Raw genomic sequence first — 18,907 nt, forward strand, 5'->3', positions numbered from 1 at the left:
GTGAGCGACGAGATGTGCGAAAAGATTTTGGTCGCTGTATAGGCGAGCAGCTTGTCACCTGGCTGCTCCGGTGCTGGGACACTGGAGCCGATTATGTGGAATTAGAGGGCAAGGAAGCCAGGCGGCTGGGATCCCTTGCTAGGGACGCATGCATTGACAAAGCAATTGGAGATGGAGCACGATCTCGCAGTCTCTGGAGGCGTCTCCTGTCAGCTGTGCAGGAAAGGTATCCCTTCAAGGAAGAACTTGTATGTCTACCAGGCAAATGGACCACCATGGAGAAGGGAATTCAGTACCTGAGGGAATTGGCCGTACGGGAAGTAATTTATAAGGCCCTAGACGACGCACAAACATCTGCAGATCCAGATGCAGTCCAGTGTACACCACCTATGTGGTGGAAGTTTGTACGGAGTGCACCATCATCATATGCCAGCTCATTGGCAATAATAGCCTGGAAAGCGGAGGAGAATCCCCCAGTGAATGAAGTGGCTAAATTACTCCGGCAGTACGAAGGAAATCTCTCCTCTTCCCTACAGGCCTGTGTCTCGGCTGTGGAGAAACTCTCTGAAGAGGTCCACCAACTTAAAGAGAATTTATCTTCCCCTCCACCTGAACGAACCAGTGTCCACCAGCTTAAAGAGAATTCTTTGGAGAAACTTTCCGAAAAGATCCACCAACTTGAAGAGAGATTATTTTCCTCCCCACCTGTACAAACCAGTGTCTCAGCTATTAGGGGTAAACGTTCATCTATGCAAGGAAGACAATATGGTGGGCACACACACCGCGCCACCCTGTGGTTTTACCTACGTGACCATGGAGAGGACATGAGAAAATGGGATGGAAAATCTACTGCGACCCTAGAGGCACGGGTACGTGAATTGCAAAGGAAAACAATTGGGAAAAAGGAATTCTCTGAAAAGTTTGCTGCTCCAACTTCCAGCAGGCAGTCCTTTAGACACAGAAACGAAGATTCTGACCAGGACTAGAAGGGCCCTGCCTCCAGCCAGGGGGAGGAAAGGGACAATCGAGTTTATTGGACTGTGTGGATTCGATGGCCTGGCACGTCAGACGCACAGAAGTATAAGGCTTTGGTAGACACCGGTGCACAATGTACTCTAATGCCATCAAGCTATACAGGGCCAGAGCTCATCTGTATTTATGGCGTGACGGGGGGATCCCAGCAGTTAACTGTATTGGAGGCTGAAGTGAGTCTAACCGGCAATGAGTGGCAAAAGCACCGTATTGTGACTGGCCCGGATGCTCCGTGCATCCTTGGCATAGACTATCTTAGAAGAGGATATTTCAAGGACCCAAAAGGGTTCCGCTGGGCTTTTGGCATAGCTGCCTTGGAGACAGAGGACATTAAACAGTTGTCTACCTTGCCTGGTCTCTCAGAGGACCCTTCTGTTGTGGGGTTGCTGAGGGTTGAAGAACAGCAAGTGCCGATCGCTACCACAACTGTGCACCGGCGGCAATATCGCACCAACAGAGACTCCCTGAGTCCCATCCATAAGCTAATTCGTCAACTGGAGAGCCAAGGAGTGATCAGCAAGACTCATTCACCTTTTAATAGTCCCATATGGCCAGTGCGAAAGTCTAACGGTGAGTGGAGACTAACAGTGGACTACCGTGGCCTGAACGAAGTCACGCCACCGCTGAGTGCTGCAGTGCCAGACATGCTAGAACTCCAGTATGAACTGGAATCAAAGGCAGCCAAGTGGTATGCCACAATTGATATCGCTAATGCATTTTTCTCCATCCCTCTAGCAGCACAGTGCAGGCCACAGTTTGCTTTCACTTGGAGGGGAGTCCAATATACTTGGAATCGGCTGCCCCAGGGGTGGAAACACAGCCCTACCATTTGCCATGGACTGATCCAGTCTGCGCTGGAGCAGGGGGAAGCTCCTGAACACCTGCAGTACATCGATGACATCATTGTGTGGGGTGACACTGCAGAAGAAGTTTTCGAGAAAGGGAAGAAAATAGTCCAAATCCTTCTGAAGGCCGGTTTTGCCATAAAACAGAATAAAGTTAAAGGACCTGCACGAGAGATCCAGTTTTTAGGAATAAAATGGCAAGATGGACGTCGTCAAATCCCAATGGATGTGATCAACAAGATAACAGCTATGTCTCCACCAACTAGCAAAAAAGAAACACAAACTTTCCTAGGTGTCGTGGGGTTTTGGAGAATGCATATTCCAAATTACAGTCTGATTGTAAACCTGCTCTACCAAGTAACCCGTAAGAAGAATGCTTTTGAATGGGGCCCTGAGCAACGACAAGCCTTTGAACAAATTAAGCAGGAAATAGTTCATGCAGTAGCCCTCGGGCCAGTCCGAACAGGACCAGATGTAAAGAATGTGCTCTACACCGCAGCCGGGGAGAATGGTCCCACCTGGAGCCTCTGGCAGAAAGAACCTGGGGAAACTCGAGGTCGACCCCTGGGGTTTTGGAGTCGGGGATACAGAGGATCTGAAGCCCGCTATACTCCAACCGAAAAGGAGATATTGGCAGCATATGAAGGAGTTCGATCTGCTTCGGAAGTGGTCGGTACTGAAGCGCAGCTCCTCCTGGCACCCCGACTGCCGGTACTAGGCTGGATGTTCAAAGGAAGGGTCCCCTCTACACATCATGCAACTGATGCTACATGGAGCAAGTGGGTTGCACTGATTACTCAGCGGGCTCGAATAGGAAACCCCAGTCGCCCAGGAATCTTGGAGGTGATTATGGACTGGCCAGAAGGCAAATACTTTGGGATATCATCAGAGGAGGAGGTGGTTCGTGCTGAAGAAGCCCCACTGTACAACAAGCTACCGGAAAATGAGAAGAAATATGCCTTGTTCACTGACGGGTCCTGTCGTATTGTGGGAAAGCATCGGAGATGGAAAGCTGCTGTATGGAGTCCTACACGACGAGTTGCAGAAGCTGCTGAGGGAGAAGGTGAATCGAGTCAGTTTGCAGAAGTGAAAGCCATTCAGCTGGCTTTAGATATTGCTGAACGAGAAAAGTGGCCAGTTCTCTATCTCTATACTGATTCATGGATGGTAGCAAATGCCCTGTGGGGGTGGTTACAGCAATGGAAGCAGAACAACTGGCAGCGCAGGGGCAAGCCCATCTGGGCTGGGGCATTGTGGCAAGATATTGCTGAAAGAAATAGTCTGAAAGAAACATGCAAGTTAAAAAGAGAAAAAAAGATGTGGCACTTGTTGCATATAGGAAACTTTATTTATTTTACCACAGGGGATGATTTGCCGCATGTCAGCGATTTTGTGGTACTTTGTGCACATGTAACTTCCTTTAGATGCAGCAAACTTAAGCCCTCAGATTGAAGGACCATAGGTCCTGGTTGGTACACAGATCATTAACAATGGTTAGCTCTGGAATATATGCAAGTAAAAAAAAAAAAAATGTTTTAACCTAATCCAGAATGGTGTGCAGATGTGATTCGAACTACGTGGTCCAAAGCTAGTGCTCTGACACAATTCAGCAATATCTTTCCTGTCTTCACTGATCAACCTAATGATCCCCAGTCATGATCCCCAGCCAGATTATGCTATCTAAATAACTTAGAAACTATGAAAAAAAACCAAAACGAAACATGAGAAGCACCCGGAAAAGAATTAGGAAAAAAACTGCTGCGTATGCTGGAATCCCTGCTTACTTGGATTCCTTCTCTCCCTGTTTATCTTCAGACTTCTTTTTCTTCTAGAACTTCTTATATTTTTTCATGTTTTCACCACCTAAAAGCTCCTTTTCTACCTTTCTGCGTTTCCTTTCTATTTCACTTTCACTACCTTCTGCATGAGTATATTGTCTTTTTCTGTTTCCTTCTTTTGCCTTTTTCTGGCGACAGTTCTCCAAATGAGCTGACACAGGTGGAAGTGCATGTCTCTCACGCGAATGTTTTCCAGAATGTTGCTGAGCTACTGAGCAACGATGTGAGTCTGCTCTGGGTGTGCTAAAGTGATGTACATCTTCCTCTCTCAAGAGGGAACCGTGAGGCCATCTGCTTTTGTAATGATAATGCTTATGTGACCTGCTGGAGTAAGTCTGAGTCAATTTGTCAAAGTCTTTATCACCGTGAGAGAACTTTCTCTCTCTACTGTCTCCTGCTGCATGAGGTGAATAGCAATCCTTGTAATATCTACATTTTTCCCATTTCCGTGGTTCATCTTGATAGTATCTTTCTCTGCTCCAACTTCTTTCCCCTTTGGAATGGTAATATCTAGTGCTATCTTGTTCTGATCTTCCTCTGCTTCGAGATCTGTACTTTGAATATTTTACTGGTCTTCTGCCATTATCAGGGCTGTTCCTTTCACTATGGAAAGATCTGTACCTGCTTCCCTCCCAATACTCCTGCTTGTGACGCTTTTGCTTAACAACTTCCACACTCCGAGAGCACCTTCTCTTGCTGGAATGACCATCTTTTTGACTCTCCTTCTCTTCAGTAGGAGAATGTTCCCTCTTTCTCGGGTAATGCTCTTTGTCAGTTTTTTTAGTCTCGTCCTTTGTATCTTGGCATCTACCTGTAATAGCTAAGGAGGAAAGGTTTTTAGAACTACATTCAGTGTCAGACTTTAGAGAGGAAGTTTGCCGCAATTTCTCACCAGTCTCAGAAGACTCTGATGTAGAAAACGTTTTCTTTTGAAATCAGTTCATGTTCATTTGACCTTCTTGGTTTCTCCTTGTCTCCACGGTCATCACATTGGTACTGTTCAAGGTATTCATCATTCTCAGTAGATTTCGGAGGTCCCGGGACACTGCACAAAATAAAAACACGTTTCCGTCTCCCTCCACCTGCTGCTCTGAGAAAAAAGGGGTGGGGGCGACGGGGGAACAGCCAATGTTTCTCCAGATAACGGAGAAAAATGGAAAAACATTCTATGAAGAAACACAAGTTCTCCGTGAGGCACCAACCTGCATCAGAGTGATATGCACAGTGCTGATCATTAGTTCTGTTCGTAACACTGGCCATACAGTACGGAATTCTACTGATTTAAATCCTTCCATTAAATAGTATTAGTAGACAGATAGAACTGCAACGAACTTCCATAAAATCTTGTCGTAATCAGACTGTGCTCATTTTACCTTATTTCCTCTGACAAGCTGTTCAACTGGCTGGCTGTGAGGGATTCCATGATGACTTCTCGAGGGACTGGAGGCATAGCTCCAGGCATCTGCAATTAAAACGCACAAGTCAGCAGACAGAAAAAATACTATTTGTACTGAGGACTAGTCTTGTCAGAATTTCTACATTAAATGCTAAGCAAGACCGCTTTGGGTTGTATGCATTATCTACACTTCAAAGATAACCCCAACTCACCTCCCAAAATCTACTTTATGAAACTTAAGAATTTTGATCTCAGCTCAGCTTAAGCTGACAAGTTCTAATGTCAGCTCAGCTCTGCAAATTCTAATGGGATAATATCACAAAGTGTTACGATCAAATTTGTGCTGTGTTTTCTCAGCATTTCACCTGAATTAGGAACATGATAAACACTCCCGAATACATCATAGGTGAGAAATTCTCGATGGAGCAAACTACTATGTTTCAAGCAATCCATTTGTTTTAGAAAAGAACATCTCAGAAGGTTTAACAGGTTCAACTTGGCAAGTGGAATCATCAAGTTTCAGTCCGTTTTCTTCAGATTCATTAATTAAACTAATAGCACCGTTCAGTGGAACAGTTTTTGGCAGCTCATGCTGGGATCTTCCTTCATCAGCATTCTGACAGGAAGAATGGGAATTCTGCAATGTACGGACTACCTTTCCAACCAAAATTCCACATTGCATTGCAATTCCTTTTAAATAAGCCCTTTGACTCCTCCTCAGATTTTCCTGAAGATTCTGCACCGTAAGGGACTGTGTTATCAGAGCTGAGTTTAGGATTTCCATTCACCGTTGGCTCCACAAAAATTTCAGCAGAAACTCTTTTTTTTTTTTTTTTTGTATTTGCTTCATTTGCTTTACCGACTTTGTGATTGTGGATGAAGGAACAGCCTTGTAGAGATCTTCATCCTCCACAGCACTGCTAAGACAGTCAGGCTGTGACACAGTCTGACGAGCAGGCAATTCATTGTGAATACTGATGGTGATCTTCTGGTTTTTTGACGTATCAGTAATTGAAGGCCTGGTAATCGCCTGTTTTTGAACACAGGCCATTGGTGGTGCTGAAGATGGCCTTTTTAGGGTGACACCAGTGGTATTTGCATCCTCTTTTATGGATCCATTTCCATTTAAACGACTTGAATTCTGTATTTAAAAAGAAGAAATTGCAAGATGGATTAATGCAGACACTGCATTTAACATTTTTAAACATGTCATTCTCCTACTAAGTATTTCTACAAATGGTCTTAACACCTAAAAAGCAAAACACACTGCCCTTTAAAGATAAATGCAAGTCCCATAAGTGTATTTAATTCCTGCTTTTGGTTTACTGCATATTGATATCAAATTAACATCATTTTTGAAAACCATCCAAACAACTTAACATTACCTAAAGCTATTCCCAAATATATTGCTTTTCCTCTTTAAACATACCCCAAAAAGCCTGGAATAATTGTTCTGGTGCTCAGGAATAAGACAATTTGGTTTCCCTGTCTTAGCTAAAATGACGTCGATAGGAAAAACAAGTCCTCTTTTAAATGATTCGAGGCTTAGTACACTCTACTTAAATTGTCAAAGAGTGTAGCTCTCTGTGCTTTACAAAGCTGTCTAGGAGGTATAAATAATGGAGTCGCATGGCTGCGCAATTTAGCAGTAACCACTGTTTGAATGACTCTGGCCGTATCATGAGGGCTGTGAAGGAAGCTGCAGCGTGGGAAGGAAAACAAAACGAAGATGCCAAAAACCAAACAAAAAACCCCACACCAAATCCCAAACCCACTATCTGTTTGGTGCCATTATCTGCCCTCCCGCTTCCCTAAATTACCTTAATCATATGAGGAGGAAGTCGTGGTCCCAGAAATCCAGCCTGCTTACTGTTAGCCCCCCGCTGACCAGGGGGGAATGAACAGGGATAAGATGGTGCTGCTAAGTGAAAAGCACGTTCTCCGAGCGTCAAATCATAGCGCCTTCAGAAAAGAGCAGTGATCTCAGTTTAGTTTTTCTTTCAGCCTACTCTTGGATTAAATCCCATCCTATAATTTTATAGGAGCAGTTCATACGATATGGAAGCCTTTTCTACAGAAGACTTAGCCAAGACTACAAACTGAAAAGTAGGTAACAGTCTTCCTACTATGACTATCACTTTCAGAGCAATAATTCATTCTTACACCACAGATGACCTTCATTTCTCTCCTTCTCTAAATTAGCCAGCTACAGATAACACATATACAGCAATTTACACAAGTGCTGCAGTTTAAGGCCAAGCAACAAAAGATAATAAATGACAGAGAATCTCAGGTTAGACAGAACTGAATTAGATAAACAATAATCTTTTCCTGGGAGAGAAAGAAAAACACTTGCAAAAAGAAAAGTATCAATAACAGGAGAGTAAATCTCTTCTGAACACATTTTAATATTTATTTCATATTTACCTGATATAAAAAAGTAAGTAAGCTTGCTGACCAAGAACTCTTTTAATGTCAGTACGGACTACTTTTGCATCATTCATCTGATACCAAAGTCCATTACCAGCCTGCAAATAAAGACAACGATATCTTTAGATGAATTGCATGTTTTCCAAATGAAATCACAGATAGGAATAAAATACACACGTGTCAAATAAACATATAATGAAATCTTTTTCCCTAGAAACAGTACTACTAGTAACACTTTAACTGGTTTGCCAGCACAACCTTTACCCTGTTAGAAATGATGTTGACTTCTACCTTCATGTAGCATACATAGTGTCCTGAGCGACAGTTGATACCATGATGCACCAGCACCGCTTATAAGGTGTAGAGGAGTGGTTCTCCACTTGATTGAGACATGTAGTCTCGGAGGTCCAAATACTCAGGATATTTTACCTCCTAAAGAGAGACCAAGAAGACAGAAAAATTATATCAGAGTACTTCGTGGACTAGCCAGAGAAAAACACTTCCAAAAAACAGAGACTGGAATTATATGAATATATCTCTTGATTCACTAAAAATAAGTCTTCCCATAAGCAACGTTTAATACTAGAAGTTGCAGAGAACTGTTTTCTGACGAATTAGCCTTCTCAGAGGAAAGTATATGCTTCTTGTCAAGCAGGAACTTTACTGATATTAAGAGAAAGAATAAGCCACAGTCGTTAGTCTACAATTATTGTCTGAAAATATTAACAACTTTCAGCTTTGGGGGATGTCCCATTACATGATGACAAAGTTGCATTACAGCGGTAAATATACCTTGTTGATCTTTCCACCTGTGAAATCTGCAAATCTTTTCAGTGATATTGTGAGAACGTTGGAAGAACGGTGTATGGTAAATCTCTTGGATGCAGGAACCATCTTTTTACACCTTAAAAACAAGCAGAGACAAGTGTTTGAAAGCATCTTCTTTTTCGCCCCCAAAACAAACTCGTTTCAATGTCTCATGCATGCTTATGCTATTTGAATAGCATGCTCAGCGTTTACCTCACCTGGAAGTCATTTTTCTTTGAAACAAATCATTTTCCAGTAACACAGACAGCATCTATAGTGTGCTTTGTCATCAATACTGGGAACAAATCCAGCAGTCTAACAATTAGATGTATATTGAGGTAGAACAACAAAGAAGTATGACAGTATCATAATTTGTGCAGACATAAAATTCTTTCAGCTTAAACCCAATGCAAATTTGGAGACTCTTTACATGGCTTCCATCAGCGCATTCCACTATATTCTTAAACCTATAATAGCAGGGAAAAGAAAAAGACAAAAAAACCCCACCAAAAAGTAGAAAAAAAGCTGGATTTTTACGTTACATATTTTTACATATTACATATTTTACATATCCCTCCACATGCTGTTCTGAATAATAGCCAAAATATTCATAGCCACTGTATTTGTTCTCCCCACATAGCTGAAAAAACAACACTTGAAACATATTTTTCAAAACATATTTTAATATCCAGCAGACTGTTCAGTCATCAAGCATTTAAAGACTGTTTTCAATAATCTCTAGATTAATCTAAAAGGAATCCCATAAACATGCTGCAGCCGCTTACCTTTAATATACTCGCTGGATGCAATGGAGCTGTATTTCTTGCTTTCACCTGCACTGGAAGGCTTCCCTTCCTTGTGAGGTAGTTTACTGCCCTCACTTCTGCATTGCTCTCATAAAGAGCCATCTGGAGGATGGGATTCTTCCTTCTTCTCCCGGGTTTTCTTCTGGAAACGAGGATCTAAGTATTCCAAGAAGCCTTTCACTTTCCTGATGTTTCTCCTTTTTCCTCTTTTTGTTACGCTTGCGACTGGCATTGTCAAAGTGGAGCGCAGAGAAATACAAATCATCAAGTCTGAAAGAAACATGCAAGTTAAAAAGAGAAAAAAAGATGTGGCACTTGTTGCATATAGGAAACTTTATTTATTTTACCACAGGGGATGATTTGCCGCATGTCAGCGATTTTGTGGTACTTTGTGCACATGTAACTTCCTTTAGATGCAGCAAACTTAAGCCCTCAGATTGAAGGACCATAGGTCCTGGTTGGTACACAGATCATTAACAATGGTTAGCTCTGGAATATATGCAAGTAAAAAAAAAAAAAATGTTTTAACCTAATCCAGAATGGTGTGCAGATGTGATTCGAACTACGTGGTCCAAAGCTAGTGCTCTGACACAATTCAGCAATATCTTTCCTGTCTTCACTGATCAACCTAATGATCCCCAGTCATGATCCCCAGCCAGATTATGCTATCTAAATAACTTAGAAACTATGAAAAAAAAACAAAACGAAACATGAGAAGCACCCGGAAAAGAATTAGGAAAAAAACTGCTGCGTATGCTGGAATCCCTGCTTACTTGGATTCCTTCTCTCCCTGTTTATCTTCAGACTTCTTTTTCTTCTAGAACTTCTTATATTTTTTCATGTTTTCACCACCTAAAAGCTCCTTTTCTACCTTTCTGCGTTTCCTTTCTATTTCACTTTCACTACCTTCTGCATGAGTATATTGTCTTTTTCTGTTTCCTTCTTTTGCCTTTTGGATAGCCACCGGTGTCCCGGGACACTGCACAAAATAAAAACACGTTTCTGCCTCCCTCCACCTCCTGCTCTGAGAAAAAAGGGGTGGGGGCGACGGGGGAACAGCCAATGTTTCTCCGGACTCACTGCACTGCATCCCCAGTGGTGCCAGTGCACTCTCTGGACTCACTGCACTGCATCCCCAGTGGTGCCAGTGCACTCTTTGGACTCACTGCGCTGAATCCCCAGAGGTGCCAGTGCACTCTCTGGAGCCACTGCAGTGCATCCCCAGTGGTGCCAGTGCACTCTTTGGACTCACTGCACTGCATCCCCAGTGGTGCCAGTGCACTCTCTGGAGTCACTGAAGTGCATCCCCAGTGGTGCCAGTGCACTCTCTGGACTCACTGCACTGCATCCCTCGTGGTGACCGTGCACTCTCTGGACTCACTGCAGTGCATCCCCAGTGGTGCCAGTGCACTCTCTGGACTCAATGCAGTGCATCCCTAGTGGTGCCAGTGCACTCTTTGGAGTCACTGCACTGCATCCCCAGTGGTGCCAGTGCACTCTCTGGAGCCACTGCAGTGCATCCCCAGTGGTGTCAGTGCACTCTCTGGACTCAATGCAGTGCATCCCCAGTGGTGCCAGTGCACTCTCTGGACTCACTGCACTGCATCCCCAGTGGTGCCAGTGCACTCTCTGGAATCACTGTAGTACATCCCCAGTGGTGCCAGTGCACTCCCTGGAGTCACTGCACTGCATCCCCAAGGTGCCAGTGCACTCTCTGGACTCACTGCACTGCTCCAGCAGCGGCAGCCGCTCCAGCCGCGGCAGCCGCTGCAGCCGCTCCAGCCGCGGCAGCCGCTCCAGCCGCTCCAGCCGCGTCAGCCGCTCCAGCCGCGAGTTTGAAAGCATCTTCTTTTTCGCCCCCAAAACAAACTCGTTTCAATGTCTCATGCATGCTTATGCTATTTGAATAGCATGCTCAGCGTTTACCTCACCTGGAAGTCATTTTTCTTTGAAACAAATCATTTTCCAGTAACACAGACAGCATCTATAGTGTGCTTTGTCATCAATACTGGGAACAAATCCAGCAGTCTAACAATTAGATGTATATTGAGGTAGAACAACAAAAAAGTATGACAGTATCATAATTTGTGCAGACATAAAATTCTTTCCCCTTAAACCCAATGTAAACGTGGAGACTATTTACAGGGGTTCCACAGAAGGACAAAGTCCAATCCACTTTCTAACCACCACCAAGCTCTTATATTTTAACATTGTGTGTGGTTTGTTTTTTTAAGTTAAACAAGTTTAATTTAGAAAGTTATACATGTACTTAAACATCATGAATTATATTTACAAAACATCCTACCTTTATATCCAAAGTGATATCAAGAAATGCCTCATACGTATCCGAAACTGCTTTGCAATTCAAGCACTTCACTGGAAGCAAAATATAAATGCTGAACAATACGTGAAGGAGACTAACTGTCCAAATTCAAGTTGTCGATAGATACTACATTAGACAAACTGCAGACTGCTTTACTACCGACAAAAGACACAGATCAGTTCTAAGGACAGGAATATTTTTAAAAGTACCTCTTGATCTTAGAAATCCTCCAAATATTTGATGAATGATGGTGGTAGCTTGAGAAGATCTGTCCAATCTGGAAATAAATTATAATCAGACCTCAGAAGATTTAAGGCACACAGTTAACTCTTCAAAGAGTTTTATGAAAACCAAGGATGACGTAGACTTTCAGTTTTGATAGTAAATAAAGGACTACAAGGTGCTAGAGAACGTATAAAAGTGAATTTGTTTATGCTGACTTGGTGCTTCCATTCAAGCACGCTTCCTGCATAGCATCAACAGTATAGCGTAAGAACTCGTGTGCGTCTCCTTGACTGCCAAAACGGAAATGTTGTCCTATTCCTAAATAAGAAGATGATAGTATTTACCTCATTTAAAAATGAAATAATTCTCGTATTTCTAAAATCTCTCTTTTTTATAGTGTTAAAACCATTTATACACATCAAATAATTATTTGAAGATTACAAGATACTGAAAAAGAAACACATCTGAAGCCACTTACGACTGAGGTTATTGATAACACGCGTAGGCTCGATGGCATCAACAGTGCAACGCAGGGCCTGGTTAATGGGAGTCTCCATCGTGCACATCATGCAAAAATCTTGTTCACGACCTGAAGAGTGAAAGAAGAAAGCATCCCAGTCCAGCGAAACAGACATAACTACAAACAAACATATAAGTAACATTTAAACTATAGATACAGTATCCACTCTCCTTGTCCCAACAGTCTCGTAACATTTTATTTCACACAACTTTATAGAATAAAAATATCCATTAAGCCTGTGTTCAAGTGCATTTTGTGATGAGAAATCTAAAAGACTACTGCAAAGTCACGTTTGTGAAGGCTGACAGGAATGTGAACTCCACAGGCTGCAAAATATATGAGGAAAGAATATTTGACATTGATGATACAGCATTAAGAGAATGTGGGTTATTTTCAGCACAGTGCTGTCAGGTGAGCTTCATGATACAGAGCTACGAGTCCTTTGGGAGAAAGGAAAAACTAAAGTAATGTATGTAATAGTACTTCTGCCCTCCTTTTTTCAACAGGATTCTTAACTGAAACAATTTCTATATACAGGAAGAAAACAGTTAAATTTCTAGGTATCGATACAAAGATACCAGCCTAAAAAGCATACACGTTTAGTACAACATTTAGTTTATAGTACAACATTTTATTTAGAACAAAATCAGTCTAGATTTTAATACAGTCCCACAAAAAAATCTAGTCATGTTCATAACAGCTCATATTGCTTTCTAGGTTTTGGTTTTTTTTTTTTAATTGGTTCAACAACAAACAGACCATTTATTGTAGTGCATTATGGAACCTAGGCTGTGAAGACTAAAGACCTATGATGCCAACATCCTAAATTTTATTGCCTTTCTAGCAGCAGGAAGCCCAAATAGCCCAAATGCCAAATGTTCATTAAATGCATTACTGTCCAATGCACTTCATTATTCCCATGAAGCAAGAAAAGATCCTTTTAAAAAAACAAACAAAAAACACACATGGTGCATTAAACGCACTCCATATGCTATTCTGAGCCCACTGCTAATACAATGCTCAAAGCCAGCTTCTACAGGTAAAATCAGGCAAGTAACTTTGTCCCACAGAATCACTGCTGTTCTTTCACCTTCAGAGCTATCCAACAGATTTAAAATACTGTTAGAAAGTACTCACATGACTGGCTGTGCTCAAGAGAAAGCATGTAATTGGCAAGTGGGGGGGGTGTAGGTCAAACACTGTAGAGTAGCATTAAGAAAACGTGTGTTGCCAAGATTGTACAGGCCAACTCCAACACTTTGTGTTTCTTGCCAATCCATACGTATCTTCTCAGGTGGAAAAAGAATCCTTTGTGGCGGAGCAATTCCATCATTAACAACTGCAAGAAAGTTATATTTAAAAAGAGATTTTGTTTGTTTGTTTCTAAGAAAGGCATTAGGTATATATAGGTAAATATGTAAAGTATATATAGGTATAGTAAAAATACTATTCTGCGGGAGCACCTAGAGGAACTAGCTACAATCCAAAACAGAAAAACTTATTGCAGACAGCTTTAATACCGCCAAATTCAAATTGGCTGGTCAACACAACGTTTTGGGAAAAAAAAGTTTAGTCAACCATTTTAATTTTTCTAAGGCAAGGCTAACTGCCATCCTGTTTTTAGTATCTAACGCCAAGTTCCTCTCCATCTATAATCTTTAACCTGATTACCTCAACTACTGCTTTTTTCCTTATTATAACTTAAACCACAAACTTAGACTTGAAATTATATGGTAATAAATGCAAGGACAATGTAAAAACAAATAACTAGGAATGACGGTACCCCTACAAATATCAGATCTTTTCCTGAGCAATGTTAGCATTCAAAAACCTGTGAATAATGGAAGCTGTGAATAGCAACAATCAAACACTTTTCTTTGCAAAACAGAAAAGACACGGATGAATCTGTGCATTACAAAATGCTCCCCATATTTCTCTGTCGACTGTAAATATATCAAAATTAATTTCTGTAACGTCAGTCACTTCAGTTGCCTTAGGGGAATCGCTTTGGAAGTCTTTATTCACAGTAGTCCCGTTCTCTATCAGTGCAACAAGTAAGAACTGCATTTTCTACTTTTGTTTTGAAGAAAACGGAGGCAGGATAAAGCGCACGCTTACTTGCGTAGTACTTGAGTAGTAGAAGTCCTGTCACTTAATCTCAAAGAAACAGCCTTTAAGAACTAAATTGCTGGTATGAATGATTTAAAAGGAATCCCCAAACTAAACACACAAAGTAAAAATTTCCATCCAAACTCTATCAGTATTACTTTTAGCTTCTGCAGAACTAGTGGCTGATGCCATTTCTTTCACTTTCGTAGGATTTTAATCCATTACAACTCTGGAGTCTTTTTAATATAAAAATGTAAATGACATTCTCTGAGGGGAATCAGTTATTTATTGCATTTTTGGAGCTTTGCAATTATCTATTAATTATTACCTATTATCTAATAGATAATGGTTGTGATTTATATATAATTGTTGCTCGCGTTAGTAATGGAACACTATTACTTTACTGCCTGCGCTTTTCTGTTTCGTGTGCACAAAGGTACCTGCATTTTGCTGCTACTTTACTTCTGTCTTTCCAGGGCTCGCCCTCTACCGCACTGTCTACTGCACCAGTCATGATGGGTTTGTTGTGATTCTATAATGAGCCTAGCTTTTGAATACACTTTTTCTGGGCGTCACTTTGTGATAGCAAGTTAATTTGTGAGGGCTTATCACTTATGACCTGCTGCTCAGTAGGTACACGCTTGGCCTCTGTTAAGCAGAGAGTCAATCACAGCTTAAGATTTTGTCCAAGATGCCATTCACGAAACTGAGTTTAACCTTGACATAACTGAGTTTAACCTTTAAACCTGAAGCTTCGTTAAAGAATAAAGCAGCACCCAAGCCAGGAAATAGAAGTTAATCGTCACTTTACCCTGAAACGCACGTAATGCCAGTGAGCTATTCTGTGCTGGCAGGATTGCTGCCGGGATGGCCGACGAGGCGGTGGGCACAGGGGGCCACAGGTCCTGCTCCCCGGGGCCACAGGTCCTGTCACAGGGGGCTGCCGGGGGTCTCCAGGCGCCGGGAACAGCGGCAACAGCGGGGACAGAGGGTACAGCAGCGACAGCAGCCGCCACCTCAGCCGAGGCCGTCTCCACAACTGCCACGACGGCCTCGGAACGCCGCCCAACTCGGAGCTCCAGCGTGACGCCTTTTTAACCTGGCCGCGGTGCTCACGGCTACAAGCAGAGCGTTTCCTCCGGCGTGTCTTTACTGTCGGTGCCGGATCGGCCCTCACCCCGAGCTCTCCCTGCCGGGAGGGCTTTGCGGTTGGGGTTTCCCTCCCGCCGCCGCCGCGGGCAGGCCCCGCGCGCAAGGTGTCCGCGCTGGGGAGCAGCACGTCGCCCGCGGCGAGAGCCCGAGGGCGCGACACGAAAAAGCCCCGACGTGCGGGCGAGGCGGCGGGGAGACGGCTCTGAGGGAGCCGCCGCTTCGCCCCGCCGTCCTCCTCCCCTCCCGGGCCGCCCCGCCGAGCCCCGTGCGCCTCAGGTGCTGCCCTGAGAGGGCGCTCGGGCACTGGGACAGCTGCCCAGGGCAGTGGTCATGGCACCGAGCCTGACGGGGGTCAAGAAGTGTTTGAACGATGCTCTCAGACGTAGGGTCTGCTTTTGGGGTGGTCCTGTGTGGAGCCAGGAGTTGGACTCGGGGATTATTGTGAGTCCTTTCCACCTTGGGATGTTCTCTGATTCTAGGTCAGCAATCCATTATCTGATGAGAGGTGTGGAGTCATTCAAAGGGAAGAGAGAACAAAACACTTCTAGTTTTCAGAAGCGGGTATTTGGTAACCAAAACGATGATTCCTTTTCTTCTAGAGCAAGTAGCAGCAGGGATCCGCTTTACAATATGCTGGCAACAAGGAAACGAAGAATTGCAAACAAGACATAGGACTTGATCAGCAGCTTGTATACATGCATCGACTTATAAATGAGCACACAGCTGAGCGATAATGCAAAAATTGGACAAACTAAGTGAAGACGTTAACTGTAAATTTTATAGTTTGAAGTAAGCTTCAAATCCCAGAGGATGACTTTGTTGGAACTTTATTCAGCTGAAAACGTGGAAGCCTTGCTTCTGCTTGTGTTAGTTACAGCTCCAGTTTACTTTGGTTGGGAGGGAAGGCATTCCAGGCTAATGTGCTGTACCTGTTCCTTCAGCTCATTGTCCATAAACGGAGGAGCAAATGAAATTATTTGAATCTCCATTAAATGCAGCACTACAAAGTGGAGTAGAGGGCGATCTAGCACTTGATTTTTCTGTAAGCAGAAAACCCAACAGAATCTCAACAACAGTTTTCAAATCTTGTCCTGCAGTAAATGACCAGCTGAGCGAAGCTTGCATTTAGAGTATGTGCTCCTACGTTAGATGGAAATAGCTTTTCCTCTTCAGAAGTGCAACTGAGTGGTGGACTGGCAGCTACGTAGGGAACTAGTTGTGCCAAAGGGTTTGTGTTGAATGCACAGAAAAATATGCAGGTCCCAACAGGAAAGGATTGTCTGTAGGCATCACACTGAGTACAGATGTTGTCCGCGGGTTCGTGCCCAGTGCACCGCGCCAATAAGCACCCCGAGTCGGAATGCACACGAAGGTCTTTTAATTACATAATTAATTACAGAACTCTGCAGAGTCAGGTACTTGGCTATCTTTCGCAAAGCAAGCACACCTCTGACTCGAATCACCGTCATTCATACACAGGAAACTTGTGAAAACTCTCTCTTTGGCTCCTTTTGACTGGTTATTACAGCTCACCTAACTTATCTCTACTGAGCTTGCGCATTACAGAGGAACGCCGGGGGGGAGGGGGTACAGGAGGAGGGGGACACACACCGAATCCCACATTAGCATAGATTAGCATTTTGACAGGTGTGATTTCTAATGTGTTAATGACCCTTAATGAGCAAAAGGTTACTATAGGTCAGTCTGGAGCTGGTTTTCTCCTTCTTGTTTTTTCCCTTTTATCCCTTCTCTTCCTTGCTTCTGCTAGCTCAAGGCTACCTGTCTCTCTCCTTCCTTATTTTCTCAGCTAAAAGACTACACAAGCTACAGGCCTCCCCATTTTCTTCAAGGTTTCCTTGTTTTTCTCCCAGCTTTGGGACTACACGGGTGTGCTTTGATATTTGCCAGTATAGCTAAAACTCATGCCAGTCTGCTCACGCACAATAAGCAGTAAGATTTAAGGACTGGTTTCATCTGCTTTTTACATAGTAACATCCTTCTTATGTTTTAGATATGCTGTAGTTAAAGCTTAAAGTAGTTCCAGTAGTTAAGTTACAGGAGTAAGGTTACTCCTTGTGGAGTAATTGCCTTAAGTGACTAGGCATTATAAGCACACCTCCATCCCAAAAGCTACCCGCCTCCAAGGTGCAACCACCCCTCACTGAGCACATCCTCTGAATTTCTCGGAGCCTGTACCTTTAAACGCAAGCGAGATAATTTCTACCAATCACAACCAAGATATGCATGACTGGAGTCACTCAAGCTCCACCTAAAAGATAGAAAATAATGTAAATTGGCTTAAGAGAAAAGGAATGTTGGGGAAGATACTGTCACGAAGGATACCTTCTGACATCAGTCGACAGGCTGAGCCTCTCACCCCCCCACCCCCCCACCCCCCCCATGGCCCATTGGGATGCTGTGAGGTAAGATCTGAACGCTTGGTTATACCAGGCGTCTCCACGGAAACTTAGAAATCTCTGGTGTCTTTATGCTTTTTAACGTCTTAATACCTAGGCTTTGTACCTGTGCATTTCATGCATGCTAGCTTGCTTTTGCAGACAGTGAATTTATCACTGGCAATCCAAAGGACCTGTGTATCTGTTGCCGTAATAAACTGCACTTAACTGCATTGTTCCTGGCCGTGATAGTTCTCCTTGAACGCGACTAGAGCGAGGGCGTGCTGCGTTGTTGGTGAATCCGTGGCCGTGATAGTTCAGTACCCTGAAGCCGACCGGACCCGTAACGGTCAATCAGCTACACCCCTTAATGCGACACTACTAAAGGAAGAAGATGACAGGGCTTGCACGCGTTGCATTAGGCTTTGCATGCGAAAACACCCCCAAATAATTTCACATGCATTTAACGTTTTTAAAGGGAAAAAAACAGGAAGGTGTAGTCTTTCTGTAAGCTACAGCCCTAGATAGTTAAGGCATCAGCATTCATTCCTTTGCTTGACAACAAACTATGACCATACAGAAGAGTTAAATATTTTCATTGCATTCTTAAAGGCGATTTTTCAGACTTGTGCTTCAGTTGTTGGAGTTGAAGAAATCAGTAGACGCCCTTACTTTTACGTTAAGACCAAAATCTTTATCTAAGATTGTGTTATCTAACACAACTAAACTCCCACCCCCACATGTTTTTTTGGAACTTCTGAAAGATCTTTCTGCAGTCCCACTCTGATGGTCTTTCAGTAACATACAAACTGCCGTGGCAGATTCTGTTACAGTGCTTTTCTATTGACAGCGTGCATAACACTCAAGGTAAAGCCCCTCATTTTGCAGTGGGGACATAAAGTGTTTCTTTGGACGCTGCTGCTTCTGTTAGTACTCATTTTTTCACAAACTTGTTGAACCTGAGCTGTGCCTCCTGCGCCAACGAATGCTTTCATGACACAGTATTTTGTCAAAGCAGTTTTGCTTCT

At 43.1% G+C, this 18,907-nt stretch overlaps 2 protein-coding genes across 6 annotated transcripts in view; one reads left to right on the plus strand and one right to left on the minus strand.

The window, feature by feature from the left end:
• LOC310888674 (uncharacterized protein) overlaps positions 1-18,907 on the plus strand; it is a 151,106-nt gene that overhangs the window by 61,088 nt on the left and 71,111 nt on the right. The gene's annotated exons all lie outside the window — the stretch shown is intronic.
• LOC310888675 (ubiquitin carboxyl-terminal hydrolase 42-like) overlaps positions 1-18,907 on the minus strand; it is a 77,283-nt gene that overhangs the window by 13,393 nt on the left and 44,983 nt on the right. Inside the window, exons 2-8 of one of the 3 annotated variants that reach the window (XM_083815623.1) lie at positions 13,360-13,561; positions 12,181-12,291; positions 11,687-11,754; positions 6,932-7,073; positions 5,971-6,252; positions 5,089-5,177; positions 4,608-4,760 (exon numbers count right to left, since the gene is read on the minus strand). In XM_083815623.1, coding sequence (XP_083671749.1) covers positions 4,613-4,760; positions 5,089-5,177; positions 5,971-6,252; positions 6,932-7,073; positions 11,687-11,754; positions 12,181-12,219 — 768 coding nt within the window. In that variant the 5' untranslated portion in view covers positions 12,220-12,291; positions 13,360-13,561 and the 3' untranslated portion in view covers positions 4,608-4,612. The remainder of the gene's footprint in view (positions 1-4,607; positions 4,761-5,088; positions 5,178-5,970; positions 6,253-6,931; positions 7,074-11,686; positions 11,755-12,180; positions 12,292-13,359; positions 13,562-18,907) is intronic. The other 2 variants (XM_083815624.1, XM_083815622.1) reach the window with 2 other exon arrangements.

Source organism: Anser anser (assembly GCF_964211835.1).
Source record: "Anser anser genome assembly, chromosome: W".
Taxonomy (NCBI): Eukaryota; Metazoa; Chordata; class Aves; order Anseriformes; family Anatidae; genus Anser; species Anser anser.